Raw genomic sequence first — 26,150 nt, 5'->3', positions numbered from 1 at the left:
TTGCCTGGAAGATAAACAACACTGATAGTTGGGTTGAAAGTGCTGTTTATGTACTCTGTATAATTTATGAGTAGTTACACACCCAATGAGTTTGTGCCTGGATCTTCAATATGGCACTGTGCAGAAGTCTTAGGCACATATATGACTAGGGTGCCTAAAACTTTTGCACACTACTGTAGTATTTTCATGTTTTGCATTGTACTGGTGCCCTAAAGAAAAGACAAAATTTCATGGCACATGTGAGTGATGATAAATGTGGGTGACTATTGTGGGAAAGGGGCAGGGAGAGGGGAATCATGGTTGGGAAGAGGGAAAGGGGGAGGGGAGGGAATGGGAAGCACCAAGATACATTCTGTAATTTTCAATAAACCAATTGTTTGGAATCAAATGATGGTACTTGGTGCCTCAGGGCTGGGTGTGTACATGCCCACACCGCACCCCTGCCTCAGCACTCCTTCTCTGCCACCTGCCCCACACCCCTCACGTGGCACTCCACCTTAGCCATCCCCAACATTATTTGCTCCTGCCAGATTTACAAACTCACTCTCTACTCCACGTTGACAAACACATCGCTGTGTAATCCTGATTAGCTCTAATTTCTTACCAACCTTATAGCAAAGTCGTTGAAGATTTTTGGCTCAGTCCGTGTTTCTGACTCATTAATTCTGTGTACTGGGAGTTATGGGTAGCTCAAACAAAGAGTTGTTATGTAAAATCAATAAACCTATCAGCAGCCTTTTTTTCTGAGTATTTTGAATAGTTTATGTGACTCTGGAGACCCAATAACCATTAAGGAGACATTTATTTTAAAGTAATGGGCTGTCTTTGAATAGTTAAAATACTGAAAGAGAAGTCTTGCTTTCCCTTGTTATACTCCAGCTTGATACACAGTTGCACAACATTGCAAACACATTAAAGCCAAAGATATGCAGTCTAAATGAGGAAAAGTAGTGGACGAGTAAGCTACTAATTTAATGTATTTAGGTCACGATAATCAGGTTTGAGTGTTGACATCTCCTGTGAACTCGCTCGTCAGAGATTCTGTCACAGAATACACACTTTGCTAATAATCTCTAACTGTTCACTGTAGCATTGAGCCTTCGTACTGAAGGATGTGCTGGCATTGGAGAGGGTCCCATTGGGAATGACAGGGTTAATTTATCAGGACCTTTTGATGGCTATAGGCCTGTACACACTGGAGTTTAGAAATCTCTTTGAAACTTACTGAATATTGAAAGGCCTAGATAGAGCAAATGTGGAGAGGATGTTTCCTGGACCAGAGATCACAGCTTCAGAGTAAAAGGACATCCTTTTAGAACAGAGATGAGGGGGAATTTCTTTACGCAGAGGGTAGTAAATCTGTGCAATTCATTTCCATAGGTTGCTGTGGATGCCAAGTCATTGAATATATTAAAATGGAGCTTGATTAGTCAGGGTTAGGAAGGATACGGAGAGAGTCAGGGGGATGGGCTGAGAGTGTTCATAAATCAGCCATGATGGAATGATAGAGCAGACTCATTGGGCCAAATTACCTAATTCTGCTGCTATGAACTGTGGTATTATGATGTTATAAGTCCTCCTGGCCTGAGCATACCTGCTGCCACCTCTTCTGGTCTGGAAGGCTGCCACTATCAAGCAGACAGGTCTGAGCGCCATGATACTTGGAGTATTCTGTTGTTTTTGCCGGGATACTGCCTCACCAGCAGTTGGACCTCCAGATACAGGTGTATTTTTACTACAATCAATTGAAACACCCAGACTGCGCACAGGCCTCCAAAAACAGATCTTCATTTCACTAATTATGCAACCTCTAAAACCCATTGACTGCATCAGTGACGTTTTGGTGTGTCACATTAAAGGGGGATGGTGAATACTTAGGTAATCAATTATTTTGTGCTTTATATTTGTAATTAATTTAGATCACTTTGTAGAGATCTGTTTTCTCTTTGACACAAAAGAGTCTTTCTCTGTTGATCAGTGACAAAAAAGTCAAATTAAATCCACTTTGATTCAAAGTTGTAAAACAATAAAACATGAAAACTTTCTGGGGGGGAAATACTTTTAATAGGTACCATAGATAGGAACAGTGCAAGCAGTCTCTTTCTGCTGAGGTTGGGTGAGAGGTCATGGGTTAAGGGTGAAAGGTGAGAAGTTTAAGGGAGCACAAGGGAAAAGATTTTCACTCAGAGGGTCATGAGATTGTTGAACAGCTGCCAGCACAAGTGGTGCATGGAGGTAGATTTCAAAGTTTAAGAGAAGTTTGGATAGGTACCTGGATGATAGGGTATGCGGTGCTATGGTCCCGGTGCAGGTCAATGGGAGCAGGCAATTTAACTGGTTCAACATCATCGACTAGATGGGCCGCAGGGCCTGCTTCTGTTCCGTATTTCTCTATGACTCCAATGGAAAGCCACACGCTCTTAGTAGTGTTTACTATATTTATTTATCTATCTATTCATTTATTTGTTTGTTTATTTATGTAGGTATTTGCAGTTTGTCTACTTTCCCACATTGTCTGTTTGTCAGTCTTTGTTTATGTCTAGTTTTTCATTGATTTTATTGCAATTCTGTTCTACTGTGAATGCCTGCAAGAAAATGAATCTCTGGGTAGTATATGGTGACACATACGTACTTTGAAAATTTACTTTGAATGCTGAATTTTAATTCAAAAATAATAGTTGAATAGTCTGTACTGTCTATGGACAGGTAGGTTCTTTTGAATCTAACGTGTGAAATACACTGAATGATAGTGGTTGTGAGAGTTGCACCATTAATATCGGGATGGTTCATTATTGTCACACGTACCAAGATACAGTGAAAAGCTTGTATTGCATACTGTTTATACAGATCACAGTGCATTGAGCTAGAACAAAGTAAAACAATAAGGAGTAACAACTACAGACAAAGTAACCGCTAAAGTACAAGATCATACTGAGATAGATTGTGAGGCCAGGAGTCCATCAAGAGACTGACATCAGCAGCTTTCCCTGAGCCTGGCGTTAAATGCTTGCAGGCTTTTGCACCTTCTGCCTGATGGGAGAGGAGAGAAGAGAGAGTGCCTGGGGTTGGAAAGTTTTTGATTATACTGGCGATAGACTGAGACAATGAGAAGTATTGATGCAGTCCATAGTGGTTAGGCTGATTCCTGTAATGAGCTGAGCTGTATCCAGTCACATGCAGAGTGGCTGCCGTACCAAACCGTGATGAATCCATTATATTTATTGCTTATCCTTTATCATTAGCTTTTATTCTCTGAGAAAACCTGAGAAATGTTTCAAGTAAAGAATCTATGCAAAGACAGATGGATCCCAAGAAAGCAGCACATAATCATATGAGCAGCTGTCTACTGCTAAAGGAACCCATTATTATTACGGGGACCGCTGAAGGAGTCTAGTCATCAACATAACACCTTTAAGGCACTAACGTAACCTGTAGCACTAATGATGCTGGCAATACTCTGATGACACAACAGAAAAGACAGTGAGGCAAAGGGTCACAGTCTTGGGACTCCAAACTTGACAGACAATTAGAAAAGAGGATGGAAAACCAGATGGTGAGTCTCAGACAATTCCTGTAAAACCACAATAACTAACAATGATCGTGTATCTCAGCTAATTTCCTACCATTTCTCCTTGGGAATATGAGAAACACCTTTATAGTGTCCTGAAGACTGGTCTCAGCCCAAAATCTATTCATTTCCATAGATGCTGCCTGATCTGTTCCTCTGGCATTTTTGTGTGTGTTGCTTTAGAGTTGCTGGATAACTTTAACTTTTTTTCCAGAGATACAGCATGGTACTAGGCCCTTCCATGCCATCCAATTATACAGATATGACCAATTTATCTAGTAATCATACATCTTTGAGATGTGTGAGGAAACTGGAGCACTGGGAGGAGACCCATGCGGCCACAAACTCCATACGGACAGCAGTGGGAATTGATCCTGAGTCACGGGCACTGTAATACCGTTACACTACCCATTGAATTTCACTGCCAATCTATCAAAACATCCTTCACTTAATAAATCAGGATGTGAAACATTAAGTTTAACCTTACCACAGTTGGGATGGGGTAACATTCATTGTCAATTGAGTAGAATGTCTCAGCAATTTGACCAAAAGTACACTGTGCAGCTTCAGACTTCTCCAGGAGTTGAGAGCTAACTAACACTTCTTCTCTGCTCTCTCACCAGAGGACATCTTTGTGCAGCAGACCCACGATGCAAAGAATCCGATCATCTACGCCGTATTCTCAGCTTCTGGGTAGGTACAAGGAGGCCGAGTCTGGGAATAGGAAGGAAGTTATGCTGATACTGCAAGGCAGGAAATGAATAAATTTGCTCTACTAGCATTGCCCTATAATCGCAGGCACGCTAAAAAAAAGATTTAGCCAAACTCTGCATTCCTATGTGTTCAATTAAAGGTTGAAGAAGGAGCCATTTTGAGTAGAATGACTTATTTATTTATTTAGAGCTGCAGCATGAAGTAGGCCCTCTCGCCCTTTGAGCCAGGCTGCCCAGCAACCCCCGACAAACCCCAATTAAACCCTAGCCTAATCACAGGACAATTTACAATGACCATTTCATTTACTAATTGGTACGTCTTTGGATTGTGGGAGGAAACCAGAGCACCAGGGGAAAACCCAAGCATTCTACAAGGAGGATTACAGACAGACTCCTTACAGGAAATGCTGGGATTGAACTCTGAACTCTGACACCCCAAGCTATAATAGTGTCATGCTACTGTGGTGCCCCATTATTATCCTTACTGTAACTATTTCAGATTGAGCTGTTTGGGACAATGCTCCCTCACCCGAGTAACTCCACCCTAATTCGTCTGACGGATTAATCAGGAGCGTTGAGCCTTGTCCCGTTGTTAATCATGCCCTTGCTAGAGTACACTTAGCAACACTGTGCTGGCACTGTGGGCAGCATTCTAACTGGTGACATTACCATCTGGTATGGAGGGGCACAAGATTATAAAAAGTTGCAGAAAGCTGTAAACTCAGTCAGTCCCGTTACGGGCACTAGTCTCCCCAGGGTCCAGGACACCTTCAAAAGGAAATGCCTCAAAAAGGCAGAATTCATCATCAAGGACCCCCATCACCCACGACATGCCCCCTTCTCATTGCTACCATCAAGGAGGGGGTACAGGAGTCGGAAGACACACTCAAGGCTGTTCAGGAACAGCTTTCCCACCACCAAAAGATTTCTGACTGGACAATGAGCCCGTGAACACTTCCTCAATATTCTTTGCTCTCTTTCTGCACTACTTATTTAATTTAATTCTTATATTATTTCTTACCGTATTTTATAGTTTTTAAAATATTATATATTGCAATGTACTGTTGCCCCAAAAAACAAGTTTCATGACATATGCCAGTGATATTAAACCTGATTCTGACACTGCTGTGAGCTAACAGTCGTGCCAGCAAGTGGCTCCTCACAGACCCACTGGGAGACACAGTCAGCAGAGCTGCCACCTTTCAGCTCCAATGACCAGAGTTCAATCCTGCCCACCCCACCGTCCGCATGATGATTTTGCACTTTCTCCCTGTGACCGGGTGGGTTTCCCTCGGCTGCTTGGGTTTGTGTCCCAACTATGCGCAAGTCAGTGTGTCTAACAAGTTTAGTAAGCAAGTACAAGTTTAATTATCTTTCAAGTATAATGAAACAGCACTCCTCCAGGGCCAGGGTGCAACACACGTTTCCAGAAGCACACGTGGTCCATTGGCTGCTGTGAATTGCCCCCAGTGTGCGGGTAACTGGTAGAAGGGTTGACGGGTTGTTGGGATTAGTGTAGAATCGTGTGCACACGTGGTCCATTGGCTGCTGTGAATTGCCCCCAGTGTGCGGGTAACTGGTAGAAGGGTTGACGGGTTGTTGGGATTAGTGTAGAATCGTGTGCACACGTGGTCCATTGGCTGCTGTGAATTGCCCCCAGTGTGCGGGTAACTGGTAGAAGGGTTGACGGGTTGTTGGGATTAGTGTAGAATCGGTGTGCACACGTGGTCCATTGGCTGCTGTGAATTGCCCCCAGTGTGCGGGTAACTGGTAGAAGGGTTGACGGGTTGTTGGGATTAGTGTAGAATCGTGTGCACACGTGGTCCATTGGCTGCTGTGAATTGCCCCCAGTGTGCGGGTAACTGGTAGAAGGGTTGACGGGTTGTTGGGATTAGTGTAGAATCGTGTGCACACGTGGTCCATTGGCTGCTGTGAATTGCCCCCAGTGTGCGGGTAACTGGTAGAAGGGTTGACGGGTTGTTGGGAGAATCGGTGTAAACGGGTACTTGGTGGTCAGTGTTCATTCAGCAGAAGAACAAGCTGGACTGGGTCCACAGTCCTGCCACTCAGGGACTGGGTCCACAGTCCTGCCACTCAGGGACTGGGGCTACAGTCCTGCCACTCAGGGACTGGGTCCACAGTCCTGCCACTCAGGGACTGGGTCCACAGTCCTGCCACTCAGGGACTGGGTTCACAGTCCTGCCACTCAGGGACTGGGGCTACAGTCCTGCCACTCAGGGACCGGGTCTACAGTCCTGCCACTCAGGGACCGGGTCCACAGTCCTGCCACTCAGGGACTGGGGCTACAGTCCTGCCACTCAGGGACTGGGTCCACAGTCCTGCCACTCAGGGACTGGGGCTACAGTCCTGCCACTCAGGGACTGGGTCCACAGTCCTGCCACTCAGGGATTGGGGCTACAGTCCTGCCACTCAGGGACTGGGTCCACAGTCCTGCCACTCAGGGACTGGGGCTACAGTCCTGCCACTCAGGGACTGGGTCCACAGTCCTGCCACTCAGGGACTGGGTCTACAGTCCTGCCACTCAGGGACTGGGTCCACAGTCCTGCCACTCAGGGACTGGGTCTACAGTCCTGCCACTCAGGGACTGGGGCTATATAGATTTTTCTTTGTGACTGTATGTTTTCCGAAATTATAACCGTATGTGCTATGTGCAGTGTACTGTTGGTAATAAATATTTCACCTTGGTACCAGAGGACCACTGTTTCTTTCAGCTCTATTAATGCATCATTGAATGATAATTAAACTTGAGTTTGAACACATGAAATGCTGGAGGAACTCAGCAGGTCAGGCAGTATCTATGGAGGGGAATCCCAATGATGGGTCTTAACCCAAAACATCACTGTTTATCTCCCCCCACCCCCGCCATATGATTGGGGAGATATCAAGAATATCTATCTTGTGAAAACTGGTCAGAATAGGGAGTCAGAGACACAGGAGATCCTGCAGATGCAGGAAATCCAAAACAAGACGCACAAAATGCTGGAGGAACTCAGCAGGTCAGGCAGTATCTATGGAGAGGAATAAACAATCAGCATTTCAGGCCAAGACCCTTCATCAGGACTGGAAAGGAAGGGGGAAGAATCCAGAACAAGCAGGAGGAGGGAGGGGAAGGAGTTCAAGCTGACAGACGATAGGTAAAGCCAGGTGAGGGGGGAGATGGGTGGGTGGGGGAGGGTGGTAGATGGGTAAGGTTTAAGGACTGAAGAAGAAATCTAATAGGAGATGAGATTAGACCATGGGAGAATGGGAAGGGGAAGGGATTGATGATAGATGAAGTTCTGTGTTTTACAATTCTATCATACAATAGTAAGAGTATACAAAATTGGATATAAAATAGGTCACATAGCCATGTAATATGGTCATGGCCAATAAGATCTCGAAGTCCACTCCACTCTCCTACTCAGTCCCTGTAACCCTTCAATCCCTTGTTGTCCAGAAATCTATCTAGCCCTCGAATCTTAAAGTATTCCCTGAGGTACAAAGCATCAAAGGTTAACAGCACATTGAGAGATGATATTCATTCTCAGCTCGACCTTCAATTCTGAGCCTGTGCCTCCTAGTTCTAAACTACGTCACTGGAGAAAGCATTGTCACAATGCCTGCCCTGCCAAGCCCCCAGAGAAATGTGCACAATTGAATGAGATCTCTTCCAATCCATGTAAACTCTGGAGAATATTATTTTCCGGACATGCACAATTTTGCTACAATAGTCTGCAATTCTGTGCTGCACTGCATCTGAAAAAGAAAGATGAACCAATTGCCACGTCAGCAGGGGCATGTTGTATGAAAGCCAGCCTGCTCCTGAGCCCTATCATGTTTTTTTGGGGGACAGTCACACCAATGTGTGTCCTACCTCAATGGCACAGGTCCTCCAGTGCTAAACTCCTGATCTGAGTGCAAACCCAGAGCACAAAGCTCTGATAGGGCACCATGTAGTGTCGCAGTTAGCATAACAGTATTATAGTTTGGGGCATCAGAGTTCAGAGTTCAGCCCTGGCATCCTCAGATCTCCAGGTGCTCCGGTTTCCTCCCACATTGTCATTGTCATTGGTTGTGCGATTAGCCCAGGGTTGGATCAGGATATATATAAATATAAAGCAAATATATATTTGTTGAGAGATATATCAGAGAGTAAAGCTCTGAGATATATTTACAGTGAAAACACAGGAAGTGGGAGTCACCCCCATGGCTAAATATCAGCTTGATTTGTCACATATACAGAGCATCCAAACATTGAAACATACAGTTAAGTTGTTTGTGTCCAATCAAATCAGCGAGTTTCCATGCTTCTGGCACCGACATAACATGCCCACAACTTACTAGCCCTAACCCTAACCGTTGGTCTTTGCAATGTGGACGGAAACTGGAAGAAGCCCACACAGTCATAGGGAGAATATATACACTCCTTACAGATAGTGGTGGGATTTTAATACCGATCAATAAACTATATTACCTTGCCATGCCGTCAGGTGAATTGGAATCCTGTATAATCTGAACCTAGTCCTTTAAAATTACCCTTTATGCACTAGCATATTGATGCAAAATTCCTTGCTTATGGTAATGGCTGCTGTGTTAATCCTACACACTCCCAGGATCATTTCACGAACTTTACTCCTCTTGTTAAAAAGTTGAACTGATTCTGTTCTCTTGCTGGGTATTTTGGTGCCCATTTCTTTTTGTGTCAACAGATCAGTCTTCAAAGGGTCAGCCGTGTGTGTCTACTCTATGACGGACATCCGCACAGTCTTCAACGGGCCCTTTGCCCACAAAGAAGGACCAAATTACCAGTGGATGCCTTACACTGGGAAGATACCGTACCCCAGGCCTGGAACCGTGAGTAATGGGCTGAGCTTTCTCTGGGTGCAGGAAGGTTGTAAATCAAATACAAAGCAGTCATTTACCCATGAGGGTTTGCGATAAGGCTCCATCTGCCAGTTTGGAGGAGAAAGAATCAATTTTATGGCAACACAGTATTGTTGCCCTCCACTGATGCCCTGGAACTCCTCCTTTCTCTCTGTAACATCATCTCCATAGCTTCCTCTCGGCTGCACAGTTCACAGCCAGGGTGCTCACTCTCCCTGAAAGAGTATCTGTACTAACTTAACCAGAGGGCAATCACTGAGGAATCCAGGTAGCATTTATAGAATGGAATACTACACCACAGTGCAGGCCTTCCACCCCGTCATATTGTGCCAACCTTTTAACCTGCTTTAAAATCAACATAATCCTTCCCTCCATTTTGCTGTTATCCATGTGCCTATCTAAGAGTCTCTTAAATGCCCCTAATGTTTCTTCCACTACCACCACCCTTGACAGGGCATTTTCTGTGTAAAGAACGTACATCTGACATTGCCTTATACTTCTCTCCAATCACTTTAAAATTATGTGCCTGGTATTAGCCATTTTTCTCCTGAGAAGAATTCCCTGTCTGTCCACTCTATCTATGATATTTATTAACTTGGGGTGTTTGGGGTCTCTGAGGTATTTATTATCTTGTACACTTCCATCAGGTCACCTCTCGTCCTTCTTCACTCGAAGGAGAAAAGCCCCAGCTCGCTAGACCTCGCTCTCCAGTACAGGCAGCATCCTGGTAAATCTCTGCACCCTTTCAATGAGAGAAAACTGCCTCTAATAGGAGGACCAATTAACATCCTCTTGCTTCCAGGTTTTAACTAGCGGTTATTACCTTTCCTTCTTCAGGACTCCACACCCCTCTGAGCAACTGCTAAACCCCTGCACCATCAGCAACCAGATTTATTTATGTTGAGACGCAGTGCAGAACAGACTCTTCAGGCTGTACCATCCCAGCAAACCTCCAACAATCCCAGTTTCAACCCTAACCTAAACATGGGACAATTTACAGTGACTAATTACCAACCAGTGCGCCTTTGGACTGTGGGAGGAAACCAGAGTATCTGGAGGAGACCTACACAAGCCCAGGAAGAACGTACAAACTTTCTTATAGACTACACTCAGATTGAACCCCCAACTCCAATATCCCAAGCTACCGTGCTAGCAGAACCAAGCTATGCTACCATGGCTAGCAGTACTTTATTGTGGAAAATACTGGAGTAATAGTACACCAGAAGCCCTTTGCTGGCCTAAAAACATCTTGTGACATGGAGTCAAAGAGCACTGCAGCATAGAAACAGGCCCCTTGTCTCATCTAGTCTGTGCCAAACTGTTATTCTGCCTAGTCCCATGAACCCACACTTGGTCCATAACCCTTGATACCCATCCCATCCATGTACTTAACCAAATTTCTCTTAAATGTTGCAATCAAACCTTCCACGGCAGCTTGTTCCACTCTCATACCTCCCTCTGAATAAAGAAGTACCCCATCAGGACCCCCTTAGATATTTCACCTTTCACCCTTAACCTATGATCTCTAATTCTAGTCTCACACAACCTCAGAAGAAAAAAAACCTGCTTGCATTAACTCTATCTGTATGTCTTATAATTTTGTATATATTTAACAGATCTTTTCTCCTTTTCCTACACTCCAGGAAATGAAGTCCTCACCTATTCAACCTTCTTCCCTATATTCAGATCCACAAGTCCTGCCAACGTCCTTGTAACTTTCCACTGTACACTTTAAAATTTTATTGGCACATTCTGAAAGTGCCTTTCTTTCTTTCCTAAGAGAATGAGTGTGTAGTGTCCAAGCCCAGGCTCAGCAGGTGTGTCTCTACAGTGTAAGATACTTGTTCCTTCACATCACTGAGATTGGAATTTGGGTAACCTTTCTGGCATTGACTGGCAATATTTTATACTGACGTTGAGGACAAATGAATGTATCCACACTGACCTTTCACACTCCATTCAATTATGATCGCGATCAGGTTCATTGTGAATATTTGTGTTGTTTTGTGGCACAAGTACAGCACAATATAGGGCACACGGTAACACAGCAGTTAGCATGATGCGATTACATCTGAGAGTGTCAGATCTCGGAGATCAGTCCCAGTGTTGTCTGTATGGAGACCTTGTGAATCCTCCCCGTGGAATGCGTGGATTTCTCCGGTTTCCTCACACAATATAAACAGGTAGGTTCATTGAACATTGTAAACTGTCCCGTGATCAGGTTAGGGTTAAATCGGGGTTGATGGGCAATGCAGCTCCAAGGGCCAGACAGGCCTATTCCACATTGTATCTCTAAATAAACTCATTAATAAATAATGTATTTTGTTAAAAATTGCTAAAATTTACAATATAAAATATACAATTAATAAATAATGCCAAAAGAAAACGAAACAGCGAGGTAGTGTATTTGGGTTCATGGACATTAAGAAATTTGATGGAGGCAGGGAAGACACTGTTCCTAAAACATTGAGTGTGTGCCTTAGGGCTCCTGTACTTCCTCTCTGATGGTTTCAATAGGAGGGTATGCCTTGACAGAGACAGTCATTAATGACAGACGCTGCCTGCTTGAGGCATCAACTTTTGAAGGTGCCCTCGATGGTGTGGAGGCCAGTTCCCATGATGAGTCTTAATCCACTACAAAGCATTCGGACCCTATGCACTTGAGTTTCCGTGGCAGGTAGTGATGCAACCAGTCAGAATGGCCTCCACTATACATCTAGAGAGATTTGCTGGAGTCTTTGGTGACAAACCAGATCTTTTCAACCCCCTAATTAAGTATAATGAAGCAGAGTGATACATACAATAAACTCCCTTTTAAATGGTTTCCCTTTAACAACTGAAACTCCTCAATACCAGTTCAGTATTCCTAGATATAATCACCATAATTCCTCCATTCACCAACTCACAGACATCACTTCCTCCATTCACCAACTCACGGACATCAGTTCCTCCATTCACCAACTCACAGACATCACTTCCTCCATTCACCAACTCACAGACATCACTTCCTCCATTCACCAACTCACTGGCATCAGTTCCTCCATTCACCAACTCACGGGCATCAGTTCCTCCATTCACCAACTCGCAGACATCAGTTCCTCCATTGACCAACTCACGGACATCACTTCCTCCATTCACCAACTCACGGACATCACTTCCTCCATTCACCAACTCACAGACATCAGTTCCTCCATTCACCAACTCACGGACATCACTTCCTCCATTCACCAACTCACGGATATCACTTCCTCCATTCACCAACTCACGGACATCACTTCCTCCATTCACCAACTCACAGACATCAGTTCCTCCATTCACCAACTCACGGGCATCAGTTCCTCCATTCACCAACTCACGGACATCACTTCCTCCATTCACCAACTCACAGACATCAGTTCCTCCATTCACCAACTCACGGGCATCAGTTCCTCCATTCACCAACACACTGACATCACTTCCTCCATTCACCAACTCACGGACATCAGTTCCTCTATTGAGAAAATGGAACATAGAACTTTACTGTACAGTACCGTCTCTTTAATCCATGGTGTTTATGCTGATTTTTTATTCCACTCTAAGATCTAACTAGCTCTTCCTTACCCAAAGGCCCTGCTTCCATGTGCGTATCTAAGAAGCTCTTCAATGTCCCTGATGTATCTGTCTCTACCAGCACCCTGGCAAACGCATTCCTCACACCCACTACTCTCTATGCACGAAACCGACCTTTAACATCCCCCCGGTACTTTCTTAAAATTACGCCCCATTGAGGGATAAATATTCACCAATACATGCAAGGGGTTCATCAGATGCTGAAAATCCAAAATAACACACACACAATGCTGGAGGAACTCAGCAGGTCAGCCAACATCTCTTGTGAGAAATTAACTGTCAACTTTTTGGGACCAGACCCTTCGTTAGGACTCATGATCCTTCCTAGGTCCTACTGAAGGGTCTCAGCCCAAAACATAGACTGTTTACTTCTCTCCATAGATGCTGCCTGACCTGCTGATTTCTTCCAGCATTTTGTGTGTTACCGTACCCAAGACATTTGCAAGTTTAATGTCTCCCTCAGAACGCACTTCCAACATGCTGCACTATTTTGTTAGACTTTGTGTTCATATTTCTGGAGGGGGACTTGATCTCACAGCCCTCTATGACCAAGCCCTGAGAGCACTTACCAGTGCTAGGTATGGATAGTATAGAACTAAACTAAAACAATGCTACTTTTGAATTGAGGATATTTTCCTTTCAATCATGTTTTGCAGTGTCCTGGAGGCACCTTCACACCCTCGATGAAATCTACAAAAGATTACCCTGATGAAGTGATCAATTTCATGAGGAACCACCCCACCATGTACAATGCCATCTACCCAGTGCACAAACGCCCTCTAGTGGTCAGAACTAATGTGGCCTACGAATTCACCACCATCTCTGTGGACCAGGTGGATGCCGCCGATGGACGATATGAGGTGCTTTTCCTTGGCACAGGTAATGGACCCCACTTGTAAAGCTAACTCTTTCCTATCCAGGTTACATGGGAGGCTGTAGGTAGGGCATTGGACAGTTGATAATGTAAAAGTGTTTCCTTGGGAGGGTAATCTAGATCAAGATTGCATTAAAATCATGAAATTAGAAATAGTCTGCTGTGTTGGAACACATTGTCACATGAAAGGCTGGTGAAGATCACAAACAATTGTATTGGGGCTATATTGATTTACAAAAAGGAGCAAAACTAGACCTCCAGGTCAAACTGAGGTGAAGGGGAAAAGATGACAAGATACAAACCCCACTAAAGATGCATCTCATTGACTAACATTTGACCTGTTCTCTGAGTATTAAACTACACCAGAGCAGAAATTCTCCATCAATAGCTTGAACTAAACATACAAAATAATAACAACTACAAACTGAATTCCATTCAAAACATGGCTCCATTAAAATAAGCAGAAACACGTCTCAGGAAACAGCCACAACTGCACTCCATATTTGTCCAAAATGGCTGTGGACTCATTTCAGAATGACTGACTAAACATCCTTTAGTATATTCTTTGGACAAGAACCCCATAAACAGCTTTAATTCCTCATGTATAGTTCATCTGGAGAAAATGTCTCGAAGTTGCCTCCTTAAGTCAAAGCGGTTTATATGGAGTGCAGTGCCCCCCAGAATGTTGTTACATTGGGGGTCCTTAATTTCCTTTGAATAATGACAGCAGCAGCTGAATTGCTCACCATCCACCTGGCCTGTCAAATCAAAACCACCTTCTACGTCACAGACAATAGTCAGTATTTTATATTCTCCTGTGACTTACACATAATCTCCATTGCATGCCCTGAGCTGGACAGTCTGATGGCTCTCTGATTCAGAATCAGAATTAAGTTTGTTGTTACTGACAATAGTCATGCAATTTTAAACACAATGAGTTCTGCAGATTCTGTAAATTTAGAGCAATACACGCAAAATGCTGGAGGAACTCATCAGGTCAGGCAGCATCTACGCAGGTGGATAAATAGAGAACATTTCAGGCTGTGACTCTTCATCGGCACTGGGAAGGAAGGGGTCAAAAGTCAGAATAAGAAGGTGGGAGGAGGGTGGAGAAATTATTGGAGTATCTTGAAAATTGTTGCTTTGTGGCTGTACAGGCAAGGCAAATTACTATAAGTTACAATTGATCAATAAATAATGAAATAAGTTGCACAAAAGAGAACTAGTGAGGTAGTGTTCAAGGAACATCTGGAAATCTGACGGCAGAGGGATAGAGACTATTCCTGAAATGATAAGTGTGGGTCTTCAGGGTTCTGTATCTCCTCCTTGATGGTAGCAATGAGAAGAGTGCATGTCCTGGATGGTGAGGGTTCCTAATGATGGATGCTGCCTTCTTGAGTTTCCAACATTCCAATAATATTCCAAGTGAGCTTACAGGAAATGGTGAAATCCTTCATTGCAACTCATATAGCCTCCTCCTTGCTTCTCCCTTTGCAGATCGGGGAACAGTGCAGAAAGTGATCGTGTTGCCCAAAGATGACATGGAGACTGAAGAACTTATTCTTGAAGAGGTCGAGGTCTTCAAGGTCATTGTTAAATTTCTTGATCTTAGCCAAAAGTACAGTTGCTGCATTTTAAAAGAGGCTAAAGTAGTCCAGTTTCCTCCCACAGTCCAAAGACGTACCAGTTAGTGGTCATTGTAAATTTTCCTGCAATTAGGCTGGGGTTAAAGAGGTGGGTTGCTGGCAATATGGCTTGTGAGGGTGGAAGAGCCTGTTCCGCCCTATATCTCTGAATACATAAATAAGAATCAGAATTAGAATCGGCAATATTATAGAAACAAATTTATTGTTTTATGACAGCAGTGCAGTACATGCCATAAAAATTACTATGTTACATAAATACTGTAAATAAATAGAGTAAAAGAGGAATAAAAATGAAGCTGTAAAGGAGGGGAAGAAGCTGTTCTTCTACTGTTAAGTGTGGGTCTTCAAGTTCTTACACCTCTCCCCTGATGGAAGAAATACAGTTCAGAACTGATGAGAATGTGGGGACATTAATGGAGGATTAGTCTCAATGGATGGTGATGTTCAGTATAGACTCAGTGAGTCATAGACACCTTGCCCCTCCAATACTTTTCCCGCAGCAGGAGCAGGGAAAAAGAAGATGCAGGAATAGGATAACCAAGGTTACTTATCTTCCTAACTACAACAGGCACCAGAAGAGATAACAATCAGAATCAAAGTTACAATTGAATTGAACCAGTAGCATTGTGCATCTGTGATGTGTTGATAAGTTGCTGTGTTGAATCTTTCAGATGCCAACCCAAGTGAAGACGATGAAGATCTCTTCCAAACGGGTGAGGGTTCCTCAGTTACTTATTTGATTCCTAAATTCTCAAATTGTGGTACAGTTTAATGGAAGAAAATCAAACTAAAGAATTAGTTCCATGTTTTAAATAATGGAACAAAAACTTGAAATGTTCTTTAATAAAGCTTAGAGGATTTAAAGTCTTTTTCAACGGATAATCGGATAAGCCAAGAAAGCACTGAACCAGAAGTTCCATTGCATTTTTATTGAATAGTGAAGCTGATGGATCTGAACAGCTCACTACAGTTCCACATATTGTTCAATTAATTTCCAGTACACAAATGTAAAGGAGAATTTAAAACACACACGCAATAAATATAAATACGTAAGGTAGCTTATATACATTGATTTTATGTACATACATAATGTGGCTCTGGGCACAAGAGTATCTGTATATTACGGGACTGACAGGAAATAATAAAGTAATATCTGTTGTGTGTTGGAGGTGTTGATCAGTTTTACTGCTTGGAGAAAGTAACTGCTTTTGCATCTGATGATCCTGGTGTGGTGCTTCATAGCCTCTTCCCTGATGAGAATAGCTCAAATAGTGCATGAGCAGGGTGTGTGAGATATTGCTGGCCCTTTTTTCAGAACCGTTCAGGGCTCTATCAGAAACACTGTATTTCTCATCAGATACAAGCAGCAAAAATCTCAGATTGATGTAACAGATCTACTTCCCTCTCTAGTCCCTGCACTGCTAGAGTCTGGAAAATGGATGTCTCTTACCATCCGATTCAGAGACACATTTCCCAATGAATTCATGATATACCGTCAAAGAAGTGACAGGCATTAGCTAGAAACAGAAGCACATTCGGCATAAATACAAAAAAAAATTGTCCGATGCTGGAAGTCTTGAGCAACACGCAAAATATGCTGAAAGAACTTGGCAACCAAAAGTGAGGGCACAGAATCAGCACCTTTGGCAATGATCTCTGATGCTCAGTGGCTGCAGGAGTAATACCAGAAGATTGGAGGGTGTCAAACGTTATTCCTTTGTTCAAAAAAGGGAACAAGGTACAGTTGGGAATTATGAACCAGTGATTGCTACATCAGTAGTGGGAATATTACTGGAGAGGATTCTTAGGGATAGGATTTACAAGCATTTGGAGAAGCCTAGTCTGATTAGCAATAGTTAGTGTGACTTTGCGAGGCGCAGGTCATGCCACGTGAGCTTCATTGAATTCTTTGAGGAAGTAACAAAACAAATTGATGAAGGTAGAGTAGTCGATGTGGTGATATGGTTTTTAGTAAGGCATTTGACAAAATTCCCCATGGAAGGCTCATTCAGAAAATCAGGAGAAGAGTGGTTTTATGATGTTTTAAGAGCATATTTATGGGAATGGATTGAGAAGCTCAGACTTTTCTCTTTGTAGTGAAGGTGGATGAGAAGTGAATAAATAGAAGTGTACAAGATGATAAGATTGACTAGACAGCCAGAGACCTTTACCCAGAGCAGAAATGGCTATTATGAAGGGACATAATTTTAGGGCCTTTGAAAGAAAGTATAAGGGGGGATATGAGAGGTATGTTTTTTACACAGAGTGGTAGGTGTGTGGAAAGAAAGTGATTGTACTCTGCTCTACTGTTCTAAAGAACGTTCTATGTTCTAAGTCAAGCTGTGTCTATTAACTGGAATAAATAGTCGTCATTTCAGGCCAACAACCTTCATCAGGACACTTCCTTAGATGCTGCCAGACTTGCTGAGTTCTTTCAGCATTCTGAGAGTGCAGCATATTATGCATGTTTGATTAGTTCTTCCACGTGTTAAATTTATGTCTGTGTTCTATTGTGCCTTAAAGTGAATAATCTGATGGGTTGTGGATAGGAGATTTATGAAGCATCTCTCCTTTTCTTGCTCTAATCTTAAAACTCTTCAGAAACTTAAGTCTTGCTTTATTTTTTTATTCTTTTACAGCAACAGCTGTACATTGGCTCTGGTTTAGGCATTACCCAGGTCACCCTTCACCGCTGTGATGTTTATGGAGAGGCATGTGCTGACTGCTGCCTTGCCAGGGACCCATACTGTGCTTGGGATGGCAAGGCTTGTTCCAGATACCTGGCATCATCCAAAAGGTAAAAGGCTGAGTGTCTCTTTGTGGGCTGAAGTGGAACATGTATGAATTATTATATTAATCAACTGTTATATTATTATGAATTAAAAATGATCCATATATGAATTATTTTATTAATTAACTGTTATGCCACTGGTGTTCAGGGCAGCAATGAAGGTCTTCCATCTCTGTCTGTCCTCGGCCACCCAGAAGGAATCGTCATTGCTGTTTCCATTACAATTTTGTTTTGACCAGTCAGGGTTGATAGTCCTGAGCTGAAACCCTGAACCTGGACAACTGGTGGACCACTCTTAGTCTGACCTCTACCCTTTGACCTGTTTGACATGGCTGACCCTACCAAGAGTAAAAGCTTAAATCACTGACTCCAGCCAGCGTAGCTCTCCAGATCACTGAGGCACACAAGCCTCTAAACCATGACAAGATTGTGGTTCCCTCAGAGGACGTATGAGTTACAAGGCAAAAAAATACCTTTCCCCACCTCAGTCCAGACTGGATTAGTTAAGAGGGTGTGAAAACAGATGCAAGGACCCATGTTCCAGTTCAAACTCAGCACGGGCTCTTCCTGGGGACACACATTGAGACAGGCATGAGGTATTGCTTTGGACTACTTAAAACCTGTTGGTTCTCCAGTGATGTCTGTAAGGGAGTGCTACAGACTGGCTCAGTCCAGGCTGCAGTATAGGCTGAGGGATGCGCTGAAGCTTGGTGCTGTGGGGAAGGAGCACAAGATAAACTCATTCCACCACCGCACATGGAGGGGCGGGAGTTGGGAGGGGAAGATTCAAGATTCAAGACTGTTTAATGTAATTTCCAGTTCACAACTGTAAAGGAAAACAAAATAATTATTACTCCTGATCCAATACAACAGAAAAAACTCAATTAAAATAAAGAACATGACAATAATTTAAAAATGCAGTAAATATAAATACTTAAGATAGCTTATATCTACAGGTTGACTGTATATCCACAAATTGACGCTAGCCACTGTCTATACATAAGGTGACTGACAGGAAATGATAAAGTAGGGGTGGGCAGGGGTGTGGAGAGTTCTGCAGATGCTGGACATCTAGAGAAACACACACAAAATGCTGGAGGAAATCAGCAGGTCAGGGAGCATCTATGAAGAGGATTCAGGACACCTATCACCTGCCTTTCCACCTTTTTACCGTGGATCCTCCCCGTTCCATTCCAGTCCTGATGAAGGGTCTCTGCCTGGAATGTTAACTCTCCATTGATGCTGCCTGACCCGCTGAGTTCCTCCAGAGTTTTGCACTGGAATATTATTGATCTTTTCCCCCCCAATACTATCCAAACTTTTGGCTTTCTCTCTTGGTCTTTATAATTTATAAGCCCTTAAACTATAAACTTGATGCCAAACTCTCTTAACATGAACTTGTTGTGAGTCTGCAGAAAGGGTGCTAGGAAAAGCAATTGAATCCACCTCCTCAAACTTCAAAGTTCAAGGTAAATATATTATCAGACAATGTATATGTCACCATATACTACCCTGAGATAGCGCAAAGTAATAGGAATACTACGGGAAGATAATTGAAATCCATGAGCTGGATGTCCCAGCGCAAAGCTGTCATTTGCGTACTGGACTTGTGAATACATACACCTGCTTGTTAATGAAGATATCTAATCAGCCAATCATGTGGCAGCATAAAAGCCTGCGGACATCGTCAAGAGGTTCGGTTGTTGTTCAGACTGGGGAAGAAATGTGATCTATGTGACTTTGACCATGGAATGATTGTTGGTGCCAGGCGAGTTGGTTTGACTATCTCTGAAACTGCTGATCTCCTGGGATTTTCACACAGGATCATCTCTAGAGTTGACAGAGAATAGTGCAAAAAACAAAAAAAATGCAGTGAGTGGTAGCTTTGTGGGCAAAAGAACCTTGTGAATGAGAGAGGTTAGAGGAGAGTGGCCAGACTGGTTTAAACTGACAAGAAGGTGATAGTAACTCAAATAACCACACATTACAACAGTGATATGCAAAAGAGCATCTCTGGATGCACAACATTGAAGTGTAGTGGTAGAAGACCATGAACATACACTCAGTGGTACCTAATGGAGCGTATCTTCCCTGACAATTTACTCTCCCTGCATGCCTGAAGGCCTTCAATAGTGATACTTTGTGTAATTCTTGAAAAATATAAGCTGGAAAATCTTACAGCTGACCCTATGACAGATCGGACTTGGCATGTTCAGTGACACCAATGGAAAGAAATGGCCATGACAAAAAAAGTTTCATGTAATTTGTAAGTTCTATTTTTAAACATATTTAATTATTTTCTGCAGCCTTGTGTCTTAAGTTGTTTCACTTAAATGAAACAACTTAAAGCAATTTTTTAATCATAGAAAGATTTTTTGAATTGTGTAGTTATTTTATCGTGTCTCCAACCCAGTTGGATAGCCTAGGCTACTGGTTGTTTTCCACATTAAAGCATCTCACATATGTAATTTACTTAGAAATTGCATGGCTGTTATGAGACGGGCATTCTGTGTCAGAAGCAACCCACAAACACGTTCTATGTCACTTATAATGAGTGGTTTTCAACTACAGAGTCATATATATAGAATTTTATCTCAGGAAATTCATAAATTGGGAGAAGTACAGAAAATGGGGCAAAGTACTCTGAGCTTTGAGAGCAGCAAAAAGACCATCAGACATTGGAGTAGAATGAGGCCATTCAGCCCATCATTCCATCATGGCTGATCCCAGGTCCCATTCTACCCCATACACCTCAATATATTCCTTGATGCTCCAAACAATCAGGGAACTATCAACTTCCGCTTTAAATATACCCACAGACCTGGCCTCCACCGCAGTGTGCAGCAGAGCATTCCACAGATTCACCACACATGGGCTAAAAAAATTCCTCCTTACCTTTGTTCTAAAAGGTCACCCCTCAATTTTGAGGCTGTACCCTCTAGTTCTGAATACACCTATCGTAGGAAGCATTCTCTCCACATAGAGCTTATCTTTTGGTAGGTTTCAATGAGATCTCCACAGATTCTTCTAAATTCCAGTGAGTACAGGTCAAAAGCTCCTATGTTAACCCCTTCATTCCCAGAATTATCTTCGTGAACCTCCTCTGGACTCTTCCCAATGACAATACATCCTTTCTAAGATAATAGGCCCAAAACTGTTGATAATACTCCAAGTGCAGCCTGATTAATGCCTCATAAAGCTTCAGCATTATCTCCTTGCTTTTATATCTTATTCTTCTTGAAATAAATGCCAACGTTGCATTTGCCACATTCTAAACCTGTGAATTAACCTTCTGGGAGTCTTGTATAAGGACTCCTAAGTCCCTTTGCACCTCTGATGTTTGAATTTTCTCCCCATTTAGTTAATTGTCTGCACTATTGTTCCTTTTATCAAAATGCATTATCGTACATTTCCCCACGTTGTGTTCCATCTGCCACTTTTTTGCCCAGTCTTCCAATTTGTCAAAGTCCTGCTGCAATCACATTGCTTCCTCAGCAGGAATTAATTTGCTCTCTTTTGTCCCACACTTTCTTTTGCCAACTAACAGGTCATGAATTAGACAGCAATAACCCAAATCTATGTTACAGCTATCAATAGATTGATTTCTATTCATATCACTCAGTGAAAATGTGAACTTCATTTCCATTCGTTTGGCACTATCAGCTCACAATAGCAAGCGGTTTTGGCTGATTTTCCTGCCAGTGAATTCAAATACAAAATTATTATATGCAAAAGGTGCTGGAAAAATCCCACATACCTTACTCATGGACTTTGTCCCATTCCCATCAGAGAGGAGGCTGCGCAGCATCCACACAAGGACCACCAGACTCAGACAGTTACCTTCCCCAAGCAGTAAGACTGATAACACCTCCACCCACTAAATCACCACTTCTTTATTATTTTCCATCAGTCACCTTGGAAGCAAACGTTGGGAGCAGATATTCACAGGGAGATGTATGGCAGAATTGTGGCAAATGTTCAGGGGATATTTGCATGAAGTTCTGCACAGGTATGTTCCAGCGAGACAGGGCAAGGATGATAGGGTACAGGAACTGTGGTGGACAAAGGCTGTTGTGAATCTAGTCAAGAACAAAAGAAAAGCTTACAAAAGGTAATGATAGAGATCTAGAAAACTATAAGGCTAACAGGAAGAAGCTTAAGAATTAAATTAGGAGAGCCATGAGAAGACATTGGCGAGCAGGATTAAGGAAAACCCCAAGGCATTCTACAAGTATGTGAAGAACAAAAGGATAAGACATGAAAGAATAGGACCAATCAAGTGTGACAGTGGAAAAGGGTGTATGGAACTGGAGGAAATAGCAGAGGTACTTAATGAATGCTTTGCTTCAGTATTCACTATAAAAAAGGATGTTGGCAATTGTAGGGATGACTTACAGTGGAGTGAAAAGCTTGGGCATGTAGATATGAAGAAAGAGGATGTACTGGAGCTTTTGGAAAGCATCAAGTTGGATAAGTCGCCAGGACCAGATGAGATGTACCCCAGGCTACTGCAGGAGACGAGGGAGGAGATTGCTGAGCCTCTGGCGATGATGTTTGCATCATCAATGGGGAAGGGGGTGGTTCCAGAGGACTGCAGGGTTGCAGATGTTGTTCCATTATTCAAAAAGGGAAAATTATAGACCAGTGAGTCTTACTTCAGTGCTTGGTTAGTTGATGGAAAAGATCTTGAGAGACAGGATTTATGAACAATTGGAGAGGCATAATATGATTAGGAATAGTCAGCATGGCTTTGTCAAAGGCAGGTCATGTTTTACGAGACTGATTGAATTTTCTGAGGATGTGACTAAACATATTGATGAAGGTAGAGCAGTAGATGTAGTGTATATGAATTTCAGCAAGGCATAGAACATAGAACATAGAATAGTACAGCACATTACAGGCCCTTCAGCCCACAATGTTGTGCCGACCCTCAAACACTGCCTCCCATATAACCCCCCACCTTAAATTCCTCCATATACCTGTCTAGTAGTCTCTTAAATTTCACTAGTGTATCTGCCTCCACCACTGGCTCAGGCAGTGCATTCCACGCACCAACCACTCTGAGTGAAAAACCTTCCTCTAATATCCCCCTTGAACTTTCCTCCCCTTACCTTAAAGCCATGTCCTCTTGTATTGAGCAGTGGTGCCCTGGGGAAGAGGCACTGGCTGTCCACTTTATCTATTCCTCTTAATATCTTGCATTTGATAAAGTACCCCATGCAAGGCTTATTGAGAAAGTAAGGAGGCATGGGATCCAAGGGGACATTGCTTTGTGGATCCAGAATTGGCTTGCCCACAGAAGGCAAAGAGTGGTTGTAGACAGGTCATATTCTGCTTGGAGATCTGTGACCAGTGGTGTGCCTCAGGAATATGTCTGGGACCCCTTCTGTTCGTGATTTTTATAAATGACCTGGTTATTTCTTCGGCAGTTTGAACAGAGCACAACTGCGGAAGTGCATGAAAGTCAGCCTGGGAGGCAGCGGGAGAATTTAAAAAGCGAGCAGATTAACAGAGCGGGTGATGTTGTAGCAGGCAACGGAGTAGAGGGAGACAGAGTAGGAAGGCTTTGGCTCGAGAGGCTTCGGCGAGCAGAGGCTGAAGGCGAGCTTGCTCCCAGCCAGGTAAGGCTGGTAAGCTCCTTTAATAACTCTAATTAACAGGAGTAGGTAATGGAGGCAGCAGTTAGAGCAGTCGGGTGCTCCATTTGCAGTATGTGGGAAGTCAGGGCGAGCACAATTGTCCCTGATGACCACACCTGTAAATGGTGCATCCAGCTGCAGCTCCTGACAAACCGAGTTAGGAAACTGGAGCTGAAGCTGGATGAACTTCGGATCATTTGGGAGGCAGAGGCAGAAATAGACAGGAGTTACAGGGAGATAGTCACCCCTAAGAGTCAGGACGCAGGTAGCTGGGTGACTGTCAGGAGAGGGAAGGGGAATAGACAGAATGAGCAGAGCACCCCTGTGGCCGTTCCATCAACAATAAGTATACCGTTTTGGATGCTGTTGGTGGGGACGACCTACCAGAGACAAGTTGCAGTGGTCGTGTCTCTGGCACCGAGACTGGACCCTCAACTCAGAAGGGAAGGAGGGAAAAAAGGAGAGCAGAAGTGATAGGGGATTCAATAGTTAGGGGGAAAGATAAGAGGTTCTGTGGAAGAGATCGAGAATCCCAGATGGTCTGTTGCCTCCCTGGTGCCAGGGTCCACGATATCTCGGATCGAGTTCTCAGTATTCTCAGGAGGGAGGGTGAGCAGCCAGATATCGTGGTCCATGTAGGGACCAATGATGTGGATAGGAAGAGGGAGGAGGTCCTGCAAAGAGAGGTTAGGGAGTTAGGTGCAAAGTTGAAGGACAGGACCTCCAGGGTTGTAATCTCAGGATTGCTCCCCGTGCCACATGCTAGGGAGGCTAGAAACAGGAAGATAATGCAGCTAAATACCTGGCTAAGGAGTTGGTGCAGGAGGGAGGGCTTCATGTTTCTGGACAATTGGGCCTTGTTCCAGGGACGGGTTGCACCTGAACTGGAGGGGGACTAATATCCTTGCGGGAAGGTTTGCTAGTGCTGCTCCGGGGGGTTTAAACTAGATTTGCAGGGGGAGGAGAACCAGAGTGTTAGAGCAGATAGTGAGACGGAGGAAGATAAAGGTCATGCGAGAGCTGCAAGTATAGTGCATGGAGTAAAGCCAGATCTAGCATATAAAGAGGCTTTGAGGAAAGAGAAACAGAATAAAGGGTGTAAAGGTAGTAAGGTAGAAGGGCTAAAGTGTGTGTACTTCAATGCAAGAAGCATCAGGAACAAAGGTGATGAACTGAGAGCTTGGATACATACATGGAATTATGATGTAGTGGCCATTACGGAGACTTGGCTGGCACCAGGGCAGGAATGGATTCTCAATATTCCTGGATTTCAGTGCTTTAAATGGGATGGGGGAGTAAAAGGGGAGGAGGGGTGGCATTACTGGTCAGGGATACTATTACAGCTGTGATGCAGCAGGAGAGTTTAAAAAGTGAACAGATTAACGGAGCGGGCAACAGAGTAGAGGGAGACAGTGGGAAGGCTTTGGCTCGAGAGGCTTCGGCGAGCAGAGGCTGAGGACGAGCTTGCTCCCTGTGAGGTAAAGCCGGGTAAGCTCCTTTGATAACTCTAATTAACAGGAGTAGGTAATGGAGGCAGCAGTTAGAGCAGTCGAGTGCTCCAATTGTAGGATGTGGGAAGTCAGAGCGAGCACAATTGTCCCTGATGACCACACCTGTAAAAGGTGCATCCAGCTGCAGCTCCTGACAAACCGAGTTAGGAAACTGGAGCTGGAGCTGGATGAACTTCGGATCATTTGGGAGGCAGAGGCAGAAATAGACAGGAGTTTCAGGGAGATAGTCACCCCTAGGAGTCAGGAGACAGGTAGCTGGGTGACTGTCAGGAGAGGGAAGGGGAATAGACAGAATGAGCAGAGCACCCCTGTGGCCATTCCCATCAACAATAAGTATACCGTTTTGGATACTGTTGGTGGGGACGACCTACCAGGGACAAGTTGTAGTGGTCGTGTCTCTGGCACCGAGACTGGACCCTCAGCTCAGAAGGGAAGGAGGGAAAAGAGGAGAGCAGTAGTGATAGGGGAGTTGATAGTTGGGGGAACAGATAACAGGTTCTGTGGAAGAGATCAAGGATCCCGGATGGTCTGTTGCCTCCCTGGTGCCAGGGTCTGTGATATCTTGGATCGAGTTCTCAGTATTCTCAGGAGAGAGGGTGAGCAGCCAGATGTCGTGGTCCGTGTAGGGACCAATTATGTGGATAGGAAGAGTGAGGAGGTCCTGAAAGGTGAGTATAGGAAGTTAGGCACCAAGTTAAAGGACAGGACCTCCAGGATAGCAATCTCAGGACTGCTACCAGTGCCACATGCAGGTGGGTTTAGAAATAGTAAGATAGCGCAGGTCAACACGTGGCTGAAGACATGGTGCAGGAGGGAGGGCTTCAGATTTATAGATAATTGGGCATTTTTCCAGGGAAGGTGGGGCCTGTTCCAGTGGGACGGTTTACATCTGAACTGGAGGGGGACAAATATTCT

The 26,150-nt window shown here is 43.7% G+C and overlaps 1 protein-coding gene and 1 long non-coding RNA gene across 4 annotated transcripts in view; one reads left to right on the top strand and one right to left on the bottom strand.

Annotated features, from left to right (window-relative positions):
* LOC140742087 (uncharacterized) overlaps positions 1-26,150 on the bottom strand; it is a 175,654-nt gene that overhangs the window by 48,776 nt on the left and 100,728 nt on the right. The gene's annotated exons all lie outside the window — the stretch shown is intronic.
* Positions 1-26,150, top strand: part of LOC140742085 (semaphorin-3F-like) — a 340,273-nt gene that overhangs the window by 271,870 nt on the left and 42,253 nt on the right. Inside the window, exons 10-15 of the mRNA XM_073072913.1 lie at positions 4,192-4,261; positions 8,991-9,135; positions 13,431-13,653; positions 15,146-15,234; positions 15,966-16,007; positions 17,934-18,091. Coding sequence (XP_072929014.1) covers positions 4,192-4,261; positions 8,991-9,135; positions 13,431-13,653; positions 15,146-15,234; positions 15,966-16,007; positions 17,934-18,091 — 727 coding nt within the window. The remainder of the gene's footprint in view (positions 1-4,191; positions 4,262-8,990; positions 9,136-13,430; positions 13,654-15,145; positions 15,235-15,965; positions 16,008-17,933; positions 18,092-26,150) is intronic.

This window comes from Hemitrygon akajei, chromosome 19 (genome assembly GCF_048418815.1).
Source record: "Hemitrygon akajei chromosome 19, sHemAka1.3, whole genome shotgun sequence".
Taxonomy (NCBI): Eukaryota; Metazoa; Chordata; class Chondrichthyes; order Myliobatiformes; family Dasyatidae; genus Hemitrygon; species Hemitrygon akajei.
The sequence above is the reverse complement of the archived record's forward strand: the minus strand, read 5'-3'. Positions and strand labels throughout refer to the sequence as shown.